At 39.6% G+C, this 15,100-nt stretch overlaps 1 protein-coding gene across 2 annotated transcripts in view; it reads right to left on the reverse strand.

The window, feature by feature from the left end:
- MYO1E (myosin IE) overlaps window positions 1-15,100 on the reverse strand; it is a 98,508-nt gene that overhangs the window by 34,604 nt on the left and 48,804 nt on the right. For both annotated transcript variants that reach the window (XR_012996194.1, XM_076348304.1), the window contains exons 6-13: window positions 13,882-13,971; window positions 12,772-12,903; window positions 11,231-11,365; window positions 9,880-10,012; window positions 3,400-3,596; window positions 2,280-2,360; window positions 1,811-1,897; window positions 465-551 (exon numbers count right to left, since the gene is read on the reverse strand). Coding sequence is in view for 1 of the 2 variants with exons in the window: in XM_076348304.1 (XP_076204419.1) it covers window positions 465-551; window positions 1,811-1,897; window positions 2,280-2,360; window positions 3,400-3,596; window positions 9,880-10,012; window positions 11,231-11,365; window positions 12,772-12,903; window positions 13,882-13,971 (942 nt within the window). In the remaining variant the exon portion in view is untranslated. The remainder of the gene's footprint in view (window positions 1-464; window positions 552-1,810; window positions 1,898-2,279; window positions 2,361-3,399; window positions 3,597-9,879; window positions 10,013-11,230; window positions 11,366-12,771; window positions 12,904-13,881; window positions 13,972-15,100) is intronic.

A 15,100-nucleotide genomic window follows, 5' to 3' on the forward strand; every position in this document is an offset into this window, starting at 1 on the left:
TATCTACAACACTTCCTAATACTACCTCTTCACTTGTTCCTGCTTAATTTGCGACAGTACCCCAAAGGAAGCTGGTATTGTAGCTTCCCCAAACTGAAATACATCTCCCAGGGACACAGAAAGCCTTATCAGATGTACAGTAGAATAGGTCATGAAGTTCATGATAAATTTAGGTGGATAAAATTCTAATTTCCATCATTATATTTTTTAGTCAGACATCAATCATGCTATCTTATGGTTCTCTTTTTGGTCGATATCTTAGGTAACATATATCCTAGATGACATATCTTAGCGCTCTTATAAGACGTCTTATATAAGATTTATATATAGGCTTAGTATGACTCAGTAACTGAACAACAGTATTTGCATTTTTCCTATGAATGTTCTTGACAGCAAAGCAGTTGCCCAAATATTTTAGAGAAAAATCTTGTTGTTTTTTCCATCTGTTTGTTCTGAATACTTACCACTTTGTTTTCTATAAGGTCACACACTATTTTGTTGTTAAAGTAATCTATTGGTGTCCATCTAATTCCTTCTTGCACGTATTCTTCCTGTTAAGTAAAAGGATAGATGTAAATATTCCTTTGCACCATGGATGCAGCACTAGATTTACAATGCACTACATATACACAAGCTCTGCACCACTCACGTTCAGAAAGACTTGTCAAATGTATGATTGGGGGGAGGTGGGATGACCCTAATGATAGTTAAATCCAGCTCTCTACTGCCTAAGAGATGAATCGGAATCCCTGTCTGTTCTCCCCACACATTCTTTTGTCATTCATAGCCCTTGAGTAGTTACTGAGAAGAGCAGGAATATTTCATCAGTGCATTTATTGTCACAGCACTTCGCAAATAGTAACAAAGTGACTTTTACAGTATCTTGACAGTGCACCTAAGCATCCATATCCTAATCTATTTTAAAAATTAAGATTGTCACAGGCTTATCAAGGATCAGACCCCCAAAACAACACATGTAGAAATGCACATGAAATGGAGACACAGCTCTACTTTTTATTTCTGTACGCAATTACTGTAACCATAAAGACATCTACAGACTGACTGGGGAAAAAAATTCATACTAAAATTTGATTAAATTGACTCACTCAGTTGCATATATATGAGTTCAGCTAGACACTTAGCAGGTCATTTGTGTGCTCAACTGCAATGATCAATTACTTTTGTACAAAGGCAATTGTGTATGTGCATTCTTGAAAACATTGTCCTAAAGTTGGTGCCAGGCCTGAGCTCATACTGTACACAATGCTTCTGTCTCAGCTGCATTCTGTCTGCCCTCCCATGCAGAAACTCACATTCATGTAAAGTGAGATTTTGCAGTAAGACTGTGAGCAGAGAACTGCAAATACTTTCAGAAGTATTTTTGCATGTCTCAGTAATCTATTTCATTCATATATATATGGGGGGGGAAGGGTGTGGAGGAAATTGAGAAAAGTATTCCCATTTAACTGTGTGTCATGTCCAACGAAAGCACAGGGATGGAACCAAGCTGCAGTTTTCCATTTCTGTCAATGAGTCAGAATATGCAGCAAGTCTGGGCAGAATCATATGACTGCATCAGTGCACCGTATGATGGACTCACTTCTGTACCACTGTATTAGAGAATAAATGTCTGTAGCTGATGTGGTTTACAGTTTTAGGGTTAGCCAACCACAAAGGGTTTTTTTTTTTTCCTTTGTCTTGCTTAACAAGACAAATTTTATTGTTAACAGATGATGGAACCTCAATTTTTCCACCAATTGAAAAAGCAATAGCTCATTTATGAATTCAAAAATAATAAATGTCTGGTTACCTGTTCTGCCTTCAGTGTCAGTTCAATAAAAATCTGCTGTAGTTTTTCATTAACGAAGTTGATGCAGAACTGTTCAAAACCATTTTTCTATAGAAAAGGAAACAATTTAAAAATTAGTCTCATGCTTTATATACAATAACTCTTAGTTCTTATGCTGGCAATAAGCTTCAAAGAAACACTGTCAATGATGGATTGGTTGCTGACTTTATAGACGTTCTGTGTAATCTCAGATCTTTCTTTTAAGATCAACGACCTAGTTTCTTTGAAGTTTTTTCAATACTTCATGTTTATTAAGTGAGACATTACCAGTGAGAACTCAATGTACAGGAAGCTGGGTTGGTTTTTTTTTTTTTTCTTTTATTCTGGCCACAGGATTTTTTTTTTTTCTGTTTTGGATTTTTTCCCCTCTAAATACAAAAAACTCTCCCAGGTCAGATCAGCTCAAACCCTGAGTATTGCATTGTCTTACCTGGAATATTTCAAAGCCATAAATATCAAGGACACCAATGTTATATTCTTCATGGTCCTTCTCCATAGCCTTATTAATAGACTAATAAAACAGAAAGAAAATGTAAAACAAAGTGTAGTTTATATATTTAAAAAATATATTCATATCCTTAAATCTTTATATAAAAATATTTGGTTTCTTCAAAAAGAACATATTTGAATAGAATACAAATATATGTAATACAGTATTTTACTTTCACTTTTTAATAAAGTGTTATTAACAGCTAGGAAATGAACAGAGGATAGTATACTATCCTCTTTTCCAGGTTAGCGAGCCTTTGGATCTACTGTTCGTAAAAATCTTTCCCCTTTGGTGTAACTGGCTCAGTTAAAGAAGAGGAGCCAACAAAAAAAGAACAGCTTTAAGTCTGATATTTGATGCATTTTGCAGATGGTACCATGAATCTTTTCACCTATTTCTGTATTCTCCTACTTTGCAGTGTCAGTGCTGGTACAGGCGCATAGTGAGAATTACAGAGCTGACATGATGAAGGAGACTTCTGAGACAGTAGCAGTGCCACCACGGAGGAGACTTCCGCTTCATCTAGGCAGCATCTATGGCCAAACATAAGGCTTCTGCCCCACCAATCCAGTCCAGGGTCTCATTCTGAACAAGAGAGTACTTTTGCATGGAGAATGGAATTTGACCATTTGCTCAAATGCCACATCGGGATGCTGAAGGGGTTCTTCGCAGGAGAGTGGGGTAAGAGAGCAGGGGGCCATAACCCACTAATTCTGCTCATCTGAAAATGCTCAACTATGTAGGAGAAAGACTCAGAGAAGTATGGATGCTGATAGGAAGGAGATGTCAGAATATCATATGGGACAGTTGTGGCAGGAGACTGAGCAAATACAGTGCTGAAAGCACAGCTCATTTGCTTCAAAGAAAGTGTAGCGTTTGTCATATAATCAGTGCCTTGTATTTGATATCTGTGGTCATGCTCCCACTGCACTCCTCAGTGCTGCTGCTAAGGTTTAGGCAAAGAAACGTGAAAGAAATGATGGACAAGAAAAGCACTGCAAGGAACATTCCTAGTCTACTTGTTTTGGTACTTCAGTAGAATCAAGCAAATAAAACTTACATCCACCAAGTAATCAAAAACACGGGAATGAAGGGCCTTGGCCAGCGCGTCCCTGGTGTAGCAGGCTTGTTCCACATTTAGCGTTACATTAATGGACTCAGATTTGCCTCCCCACTTGCTGTCCATCTGTCTGCTGGTCAGTTTTTCCTTTAGGCGGTCCTGATTAATTCCCAGGAGAAAAGCAGGGAAAGCCAAAACTGCAAGAAAGATGAGGGTTGCTGGATTATGACTTGCAGACTAAACCAGAACAGAACAAAGGAAAAAAAAATTAGCTGTATCTCTAATAACAATCAGCAGTAATAAACCTCATGGGGCATGCAGCTTAAAAAGAAAGAGAGGAGGGATTTATGTCTTTAAAATTTCCCTAAGCTCCCCAACGACATTTTGAACTCTTTACTTACATGGATTTCAATTAAGATAAACAACCGTGAAGTAAAATAGTCAGCTATTTCTGTACCTTCAGTCCTTCAAACATGTAATCTGGCTTAAGTCATAGTTTTGAACTATGTGGTTCAAACAAATCACTTGTGGAGGAGATGGAAATAAACATAGAACTCACACATTAAATAAAATTGACACTATTGAAAATTCTTTGTAAAAATATAATAAAGAATATGCTATCTGCTTCCCAATATTCTTTCCCTTTCTTCTTCTAAGTTAGGATTCTGCAAAAAGGTTTCAATTGCCTTGCCATTTATTTGGTTTTGGTTTTTTAATCCCTTATTCTGAAGTACTTTGCAAATTCTCGTTTCCCTTAGAATCATAGAATCATAGAATCATTGAGGTTGGAAAAGACCTCTAAGATCATCGAGTCCAACCGTCAACCCAACACCACCATGCCCACTAAACCATGTCCCTAAGCGCCTCATCTACTCGTCTTTTAAATACCTCCAGGGATGGGGACTCCACCACTTCCCTGGGCAGCCTGGTCCAATGTTTCACCACTCTTTCAGTAAAGAAATTTTTCCTTACATCCAATCTAAACCTCCCCTGGCGCAACTTGAGGCCATTTCCTCTCATCCTATCGCTTGTTACTTCGGAGAAAAGACCGACACCCACCTCGCTACAACCTCCTTTCAGGTAGTTGTAGAGAGCGATGAGGTCTCCCCTCAGCCTCCTTTTCTGCAGGCTAAACAACCCCAGTTCCCTCAGCCGCTCCTCATAAGACTTGTGCTCCAGACCCCTCACCAGCCTCGTTGCCCTTCTCTGGACACGCTCCAGCACCTCAATGTCCTTCTTATAGTGCGGGGCCCAAAACTGAACACAGTATTCGAGGTGCGGCCTCACCAGGGCCGAGTACAGGGGCACGATCACTTCCCTACTCCTGCTGGCCACACTATTTCTGATCCAGGCCAGGATGCCATTGGCCTTCTTGGCCGCCTGGGCACACTGCCGGCTCATGTTCAGCCGGCTGTCGACCAACACCCCCAGGTCCTTTTCTGCTGGGCAGCTTTCCAGCCACTCTTCCCCAAGCCTGTAGCGCTGCATGGGGTTGTTGTGGCCGAAGTGCAGGACCCGGCACTTGGCCTTGTTGAACCTCATACAATTGGCCTGGGCCCATCGATCCAGCCTGTCCAGGTCCCTCTGCAGAGCCTTCCTACCCTCGAGCAGATCAACACTCCCGCCCAACTTGGTGTCGTCTGCAAACTGACTGAGGGTGCACTCGATCCCCTCATCCAGATCATTGATAAAGATATTGAACAAGACCGGCCCCAGTACTGAGCCCTGGGGAACACCGCTCGTGACCGGCCGCCAACTGGATGTAACTCCATTCACCACAACTCTCTGGGCCCGGCCGTCCAGCCAGTTTTTGACCCAGTGCAGAGTACACCTGTCTAAGCCATGAGCCGCCAGCTTCTCTAGGAGAATGCTGTGGGAGACGGTGTCAAAGGCCTTGCTGAAGTCCAGGTCGACCACATCCACAGCCTTTCTCTCATCCACTAGGCGGGTCACCTGGTCATAGAAGGAGATCAGGTTGGTCAAGCAGGACCTGCCTCTCATGAACCCGTGCTGGCTAGGCCGGATCCCCTGGTTGTCCCGCTCATGCCTTGTGAGCGCCCTCAAGACGAACCGCTCCATAATCTTCCCCAGCACCGAGGTCAGGCTGACAGGCCTGTAGTTCCCCGGATCCTCCTTCCGGCCCTTCTTGTGGATAGGCGTCACATTGGCAAGCCTCCAGTCATCCGGGACCTCCCCTGTTAACCAGGACTGCTGATAAATGATGGAGAGCGGCTTGGCGAACACCTCCGCCAGCTCCCTCAGCACTCTCGGGTGGATCCCATCCGGCCCCATAGACTTGTGAGCATCCAGGTGGCGTAGCAGGTCATTGACTGCTTCCTCTTGGATTATGGGGGGTTCATCCTGCTCGCCGTCCCCGTCTTCCAGCTCAGGGGGCCGAGTACCCTGAGGATAACTGGTCTGCCTGTTAAAGACTGAGGCAAAGAAGGCACTGAGTACCTCAGCCTTTTCCTCATCCTCAGTGACAGTATTCCCCCCCGCATCCAATAAAGGATGGAGATTCTCCTTGGCTCTCTTCTTGTCATTAATATATTTGTAAAAACTTTTTTTGTTGTCTCTAACGACAGCGGCCAGATTGCGTTCTAGCTGGGCTTTTGCCTTTCTCATTTCCTCTCTGCACGACCTAACGAGATCCCTGTACTCTTCTTGAGTCGCCTGCCCCTTCTTCCACAAGCGGTAAACTCTCCTTTTTTTCCTGAGTCCCAGCAAGAGCTCCCCGTTCAGCCAGGCCGGTCGTCTTCCCCACCCGTTCTTCTTACGGCGTACAGGGACAGCCTGCTCCTGCGCCTTTAAGACTTCCTTCTTGAAGATCGTCCAGCCTTCCTGGACCCCTTTGCCCTTCAGGACCGTCTCCCACGGGACTCTCTCAACCAACGTCCTGAACAGGCCAAAGTCTGCCCTCCGGAAGTCCATGGTTGCGGTTTTGCTGCCCCCCCTCCTTACTTCACCAAGAAGCGAGAATTCTGTCATTTCATGGTCGCTAAGCCCAAGACGGCCTCCGACCACCACATCTCCCACCAGTCCTTCTCTGTTTGTAAACAGCAGGTCGAGCGAGGCACCTCCCCTGGTAGGCTCCCTTACCAGCTGTGTCAGGAAGTTGTCTTCCACACACTCCAGGAACCTCCTAGACTGCTTCCTCTCTGCCGTGTTGTATTTCCAGCAGATGTCCGGGAAGTTGAAGTCCCCCACGAGAACAAGGGCTAGCGATTGAGAGACTTCTGCCAGCCGCTTGTAGAACGCTTCATCCGCCCCTTCATCCTGGTTGGGTGGTCTATAACAGACTCCCAGCAGGATATCTGCCTCGTTGGCCTTCCCCCTCATCCTTACCCATAGACACTCAACCGTACCATCATCACAATCGTTGAGCTCTATACAATCCAAACACTCCCTAACATACAGGGCCACCCCACCGCCTCTCCTTCCTCGCCTGTCCCTTCTGAAGAGTTTATAGCCATCCATTGCAGCACTCCAGTCATGAGAGTCACCTCACCATGTTTCTGTTTTCCTTGTTTTCCTTGTTCAAAAGTAAAGCAGAAAAATACATCTGTGCAATAAGCAGCCACAAGTCTAGTATTCTTTGCATTCTTAGCACATGGTGCAGATGTTAGCTGCAGGTGTCACATGCCTTAAGGAATCAAGAAAAGAGAAACGGCTTGAAAGTGTATGGAAATAGCTCCCAAGGGCAGACCTTGGAGTTGGTATTGCACCTCCGCTAAACCACATAATCCTCTAACAGTGTTTCCTCCATGTTCCATTGCTTTCAGATCCACATTACTGGTGTGAAGAGGATGTAACATAATCACTAAGGCAGCAGCCACTTGTGCTTTACACATCTGTAACATCACAGCATGATTTCACTAAACCCTTCAGTACATTAATCCAAAATTAATTTTAAAATTGCAAATAACCGGCAGCTTTCTGAAATCTGATTTATTACCATCAGCTAGCTGATTAAATTTACCCTAGGGTACTAGGAACCACACAACTAACCAAAGTTGAGTCACTGGCAACATCTCTGGTAACTCACTGAGAACTCAGGTTGAAGAGCACATGAAAAGGTCAAACATTATATGCTTTAAAATAGAAAAGAATGTAGGTAATTATAGACCAAATATGCTCACATATACTGTAAAGATGCCAGAATAAGTATTTAGCCAACACTACTGTAAGAATTTATGAAGATGGTATAATGGTAAGAACCACCATGCATACCTCAGAAACTCTTCCTTCACAGTGCTAACCATTTACAGTAAAGGAAGAATAGCTGGACATGACTTGATATAACTTCACATTCTTAAGATGCCTGATTATTTTCCCTAGTTAGAGACCGTAGAGTTACCATCTAGAAATTACTATAAAGCAGGATATGCATGTAATTGAAAAAATGATCCTCAAATAGTAATCAATAGCATTCTGTCTAATAGTTTTAAATACAATCTGTGAAGAAAAGCTGAAAAAGACTAGGTTCACTTCATCAGTTTTCAGAAAGTGTAAACCAAATCTTTCAATATAACGCAAGCGTAAAGAGGGATGGTTTAAATTGTTTTCTGCATCCAGGAGAGAACAGGTAGTATTTGACATGATTTGCAACATAGAAGATTTAGAATAAATAATGAGAACATTTTTTTCAACTATTAATATAATCAAGCACTGTAACAGACAGTAATCGCTGGCAGTTTTAAAGAAGTATTTGTCTAAATGTCTGTCAAGAATGGTCTGTACAGATTTGATTCTGACTCAGGAGTAAGAGACTAGCGTTTTTGGTGTCTTGAAGAACGGCCTTTGCATGTTTTTCTGCAGTTAGCTGTATAATAACAAGAACACTATTGACCAAATTCTTAAACTGTTTATCATTTCAGACTTACGCAAAGCATGACTTATCAGTGGTCTTTCATTGTGTTTTATCTTTCGTGGCTATTCAGGCTATAATCGCTTCACTATTTAGTTGGCTAGGACAACCAGTAAACTGGGGGGAGGATTAATGGAAAGAGAAATGAACCCAACTTTCAACTTCATAATGCAGAAATTGTACTAGACATTGCTATTTCTTCTCTGGCTTCTTTAAAATGCAGTATGTCTATGAATAAGTTGTATATGCATTCTATCTGCTAATTTTTTTGATGTATTATTCATACACAACTTCTGTATTTATATCCCAGTGAGCAAGAGAAATATGGTGTACATGGCTCATCACAGAAATACATTCACATTTATCAACTTATTTTCAACTCATGTCTTTTCAATTTGTTACTTTTTGATGCAACATACTCTGTATCTATCTCATCTGGCTATTAAATGTCTTGATTTTATTGAAAGATTTAATACTGTGATTTAAATGGAAGCACAGCAGCTCACGTGGAATCATAAGGCATATAAAAAATCCTATACTTTTCTTTGGATGTATAAAGTGCCACAAAATGTTTTTCTTTGGGTTCACTTACTATTTTCTCAAATTAAGAAATTAAGGTTAAAAATTAGTAATTTTTATTTCCCAATTTCTTAAAACAAATAGCAGGAGCGTACTAATACAGTTGAGTGGGAAGTTGACTGCATAAGATAACTTTCTTCATATTTAACTTACCTAAAACTAAACAAATACAGTTTTCCTAAACATAAGGACCATTTGGAAATAAGAGAACAGATAGATATGTATAAGCTACTACATATGTTGTGCTTATCCACTCTGTCCTTAAACTATCAAGGTAGTATAAAATCAACACTAGGTGCAAGGTATAAATCATGACACCAGTGTTTAAAACTCAAGATCCATTAATCTTTCAACATCTTGCTGATGTGGGCCTAGCTGATACAAAACAGCAGCAGGAGGTGAAGGATGCAAGGACAGTGCATTGTGCATAAGGTAATAATAAGGAAATAGTTACACAGTAGATGTACCTAATAACGAGGTATGGGTTGAGAAATTTGAGACAGGGAACATAACTGTAGTATGCAAATTCCACATTTCAATTCAATTCTGAATTTCTGTTTTCAAGGCACCTCTTCTGGATGCGTGTACATATATATACACACCTGAGCGCTGACTGCGTACCTGAGACTGGGATACTCCACAAGTTGGTAGCTGCTTTCACATGGCAACGAGGTCAGACAAACCACATAAGAAACAGGTGTGTTTATGAATGCATGCTGATGCATTGAAGGCAGCAGAGTTCAAGTTTGCTTGAAAGCATTTCTCACAATTTCTATTATTTCATACTCAAAGGCTGGAAAAGGATTTCTTAAATTCAAAATGCAAAATTGCACTCCTATTAAGTTGGTGGCATTGTACAAGACAAAACAGGGGCCTCAGTACCATTGTTTTTGGAAGTGAATCTAAATTAGCAGCCTTGCACTGTAAGAAATGATGCACTGTGTTTGGATAAGCAGCTCAAGACTGCAGTTCACCTTATGCCATCTGGGTTTCAGCCCACTGCTAATTCTATAACAGTTTCCAGAGGTACTTACACTCCTCACTCTCCACCCCTGCATAGTTGCCAACTTCTTTGAAGCTGATGTTTCCCAAATGCAGTATTCCTGCCACTATCTGCAGCACCAATGCCTGTTCCTCTGCAAAGATCCCAATCACACTCATTGCATGCTGGGAAGAAAAAAAAAAAATTGAATCAGTTGAAGAATCTGTTCAATGACTCTTGTCATAGAAGTCCTTTTAAAATTTTGATGTTAAAAATTTGAGTTTTTCAAAACAGTTCAAATACCTAAGGTAACCAAATTTCATTACAGCCTGCCCTGAAGTTTTAAAAGGTACCAGATGTCCTACCTCAGCATTTTTGTATTTTTTTGAAATACAGAAGCATCTACAGCATTTAGAAGATGTGTTAGCAAAATAAATTCTGGAAAAATTACAGTTACTAAAAAACAAGCACCGGCTTTTAAGTGTCACACTAAAAATAAATAGTTTCATTGCAAAATGGGAAACAATGAACTTAAGAGACAATGATTTTATTCCTTCTACACAGACAGTTTATCCATTAAGACTAAGAACTGTGAAGCTGTATTGAATGACTCTAAAAAGCAGCGCAGTCTGTCTGGCTCAGGCTGTGAATTTCAGCCACTTACTAGAAAATAATCCATAACAACATTGGGTTTTGGAGTCTAGAGTACATGGTAACTTATAGAATGTCTTCACAACTGACTGTTTTGCTAAAATACCAAATTAGCTAGAATACAACAGTAACAATTTTTTTTAGGCCTTTAAATGTGCTACATATATAAATAAGAAGATGTGTTAATATGCTTATTTTAAACAGTAAATTTCCAATAACAGGTGACTAGCAAGTTGACATGACTTGCATAAAGGTCACATAATGAATTGGCAACAGCACTGGATAAAGATCCCTAATCTGTGCTTTTAAGTCCCTTTTCTCCAGCCTTTCAGTTACACTGTTTTAAATGGGCATGGAAGATCAGTCACCACTAAGAATTCGGCTAAAACAGGGCACTCTTTTATATTTTCTTCTAATGGAAGTTCCTCATTGTGTTTGCATTTTCACATTTTTCATACTGCAGATTATCTGCACTCAATTAAATTTCATTAAATTTGCACCCTTCTGAAAAAGAACAAACAGAAAACAACACACCTTTCTATAAAAAGTATCTATCTTCTCAGGTTTGTTAGGTTGCAACATAGTACCTCTTCAGGGTAACATACCTCCTACTCAGGGTAAAATAGAATTAAAATAAGCAACATCTACATTAATTCTCATTCCCAGGTTAATACATCAATGTCTTTGCTACAAATGGACAGTGAAATGAATATACATCTACCACTATGCAAATCACAGAGTAACAAACTCACCAGTGTTTCTTGGAAATCCGATTTGTCATTGATGTCATCGACTTTGTAGGACCCAGAGAGACTCAGATAGTAATAGTAGTCCATACTGGTAATGCCAAGACTGCTTTTTTGTTCTGAGGAGGCCCCTTCAATTAGCTGCAGAATAAAAATCCCCAAATAAGATATCATACAACTATCCTCACCAGAGATGAGGCAGGTCAGAAACAGGTGACTGAGCCTGAAATTACTGGGAGAGACACGGCTAGTGCTGTGCCAGGTATGTATCCTTCCTATGTTTTGTTAATTGTTTAACTCAAAAGACCAGATTCTCATTCCCATTCCCATGAATGGTTTAGTTCTAACTGTGACTGATTTGAATGCCTTCCATTATCTTTACCTCATAAAGATAAGGCAAAGCGGGTTTTCCAATCTGCAATGTATTATCTAAATCCGCAGGAGCAACATGTTTTCCATGCCTACTGAAAGGTAGGCTGAGTTGAAAGAACATACTAAGAAAGCATTATTTGTGACTCTAATTGTGAGGCCAAGTATCCTTTATGCGCATTATGGCATATGTTAAGCAAGTTTTGAACTGCTCCAATACTATGTTCATTTGAAGTATGGCTCAAGTCACACCTCTTTGCATCATTTAGGCCAACAGGGCCAAGAATAAATAACCAAGTAGTTAAAAAAGGTTCCTGTACTCTCTGTGATGCCAGAGGAGAGGCTCCTCAGACCTATGTAAAGTCTACACAGTTGTGCACAGACATGGTTGCAAAGGGAAGGAATGAACAAACTAACCTCAAGAGAATAGTCAAAACCAAGAAGAATAGTCTTTTAACTCCTGTGTCAAAAAGCCTCTCCAAGCCACAGAGCAAAATCAGCAGGACAGTGCAAATTGGTCATACACCTCGGAAGAGGAGAACGCACAGCTCCTGGAGCAACTCCAGCTCCGATTCAGCTTTCCATCCTGGCAATGACACTTCAACTTTATGTGAAGCTGCTTACAGTCACTTACAATGCACTGTCTTTACTCTAGTTTTGTAAAGCTTGATCAACAGCACTTCAGCAGATAAGGAACTCGCATGTCAAGGACCAGTGAAGGCCAGGAAAGCCTTTTGAAACAAAAAAGTGGGGATGCTTGGAGGGTTCAACAAATAGATATTATCCTAAACGTCCTAGAAAACTTAACTGTGCTATGGAATTCCAGAGCAGAAGGTATAATTATGTAGGCCAGTTTAAAAAGAAATCTGTTGGAAAGTTCTCATTTTCTATTATATTCTACTGGACTTTTCCATATGGGAGTTCACAGTGAATTTCCAAGCAAGGCCTTTGAAATATTGAAGTACTTTTTGTTCTGGAGCTGAAATGCAGTTAGGTAGGTCTATGTTAGATGGTGTCTTAACATGCTATCAAGCTTGTTAAGCTATCAATGATACCCAGATTACCTTCTTGAGTATGCATTCAGTAATCTCACTGTGTTGAGAACAACTTTTCAATCAAAAAGAAAAACTGTTCCTAGTTATTTTAAGTAACTCGGAAAGGACCTATACACTTCTGACCTGGTAAAAAATGTGAAAACTCCTCTCTCCAGGATTCCTCATTACAACTCGAGATTTTTCCAGTAGGAAGTTAGAGATTTTCCCTCCATCTGGTTCTCCACCTGGGCTAAACTGGATTTCAAAGTATTTCCCCTGCAATAAATAATTAAAGCTGTTGAATGATTAGTAAATACAAATCTGAAATCATGCGCTTGTACCATATCTCAAGGAAGGTTACTAGGATATTTAATCTTTATGGATGCAGTGACACAGCTGCCTCAAGGTATAACCCAAGCTTAGATTCTTGAACTATCACATATCTTTCTTTCTTTCTGCATTTACACAGTGCTGGACTTGGGATAATACATCATGTATTAATGCAAACGTAGAGAGAAAGTCAGTGGCTTCTTCTTGCTGCTGAGACTCTTGCTTAGTATAAAGAAAACCATAAGGCTCACCTATACAGGAAATAAAATTAACAGACATATGACCAACGACAAACAGTGTTCTGCCTGGAAGCAAGGTAAAGCAATTATCTTTTTCTTTCAGGGAGACATTAATTGCATTAACACTCATGCTGGGTGAGGAACAAATCTCAAATCTGTAAAGCCTATGTGTAACTTTTAAAAACAGAACCTACAGTATGTTATCTAGTGAACAGTCATTTCACAGTATTATCTTCAGTATTTTATAGTGACAGACTGAAAATAATTCCTGCCTACTTTCTATACATATTATTAAAGGCATTTCCCATCAAACAACTCTAAGGATGGTTTCATCTATTTTTAAAAAAGTTTTCTTTTTTTTTTTTTTTTTTTTTAACATATATTACTGCGTATATTTTACTGATCTGGAAAACTGGCCAGTTTGTTGCTAATAAGTTATTTGCTTGCAGACTGAACATTTTATAAATAAACCGTGACCAGTACATATTGTAAGAGAAACAAATGTGCAACCTATGCAGAATGGAATAGAGGCCTCTCAACATATACTTCATGTTTTAAAATACAGTTTATATTTTATTTAGATTTACCTCATTTGTAGCCAATTTATATTATACTCCTGAATACTGTCTCTGTAATAGCACAGAATTTGGAAGAATAGAGTAATCTCTAAGGTAGAGGGACTTACAAATCTGCTGGAGTTGTTGTTCCGTACAGTTTTTGCATTCCCAAAGGCCTCCAGTAAAGGGTTGGACTGTAGAATAATATCTTTAACATGCTAAAATTTTAGGAAACAAGAGAAACAGAGATTCAGAAATAGACATTTTTAAAGTTCTTACAGATTTTCTAGAAAACCATGACATCTAAATTATATATTAAAAAACCAAGAAAGCCTGCATCTGTAAGAAATCCTCTTGATCAGATAAGGAATAGAATCTAACAATCTTTTTTTTCAGAGCTTCTAGTTCCTATTTTTTGAAGAAAATCCTACAAAATAGAACAAAATGCCTGAGGCTAAACACTGGTCCTTCTGTTCACTGTTCTGCCAAGCAACACAGCCAATAAATTGATCTGGTTTTTCCATCATCTTGATTTTAAACGATTTCCTTCTTACACATGAGCATTTAAAACTTTTTTGAGGTCTGGAACCACAACCAACGAAGTCAGAGCAGCATAAAATTTAGGAATCTGTGAGTGCTTCAGCAACCTGTTTCGGGATCAATGGTGCTGCTATCTAGCTGTCTTCGAAAGCAATAAAGTATATTACCATTGTCTCTTTATCTGATCCTGGAAGTTGGAAGTATGGACAAGATATTAGCTTTGGAACAAGCCCAATGCATGCTGGGTTGTGAAGAGAAGATTGAATTTTATTTCAAAAGAAATGCTCAAGGCAACTTAACAATTTCATCAACTGTTACTCTGTAATCACTAAGAATATTTTTTAATTTTGTACAAAAAGCTGGAATCTTTTAAATAAAACAAAATATTTACTTATAAAATATTATTATATTTATTCCAAAAATAACACAATGCATACTTTCTCTGGATCATTCTCTTGGTTACTGAATTATTCTCTGCAATGTTCCCAGTATCCCTGTTGCACAAAACTAAGCAGAAAGAACATACTCATCATCAGAGACTGCAATAAAGCAAAAAATAACAGGAAGCACTCAAAAAGAGTGGACTAGTAAAAGCAGCTACTACCTACCTACCGCTGCCTGTCAGTCAATGAATGACATTGTAACGTCATTAAGGGAATTTTTATGGCTAATTCACTCAATTAACTTTAGTTAATAGGTTTTGATAGCTAGAGCTGACATTGATAGTATAGTTATTAACAAAAGCAACTATTTGTTGTTTCAGTTAGCTTTCAGATACTCTAATTTTGACTAGATAACCTCATACAA

This window comes from Aptenodytes patagonicus, chromosome 10 (genome assembly GCF_965638725.1).
Source record: "Aptenodytes patagonicus chromosome 10, bAptPat1.pri.cur, whole genome shotgun sequence".
NCBI lineage: Eukaryota > Metazoa > Chordata > Aves > Sphenisciformes > Spheniscidae > Aptenodytes > Aptenodytes patagonicus.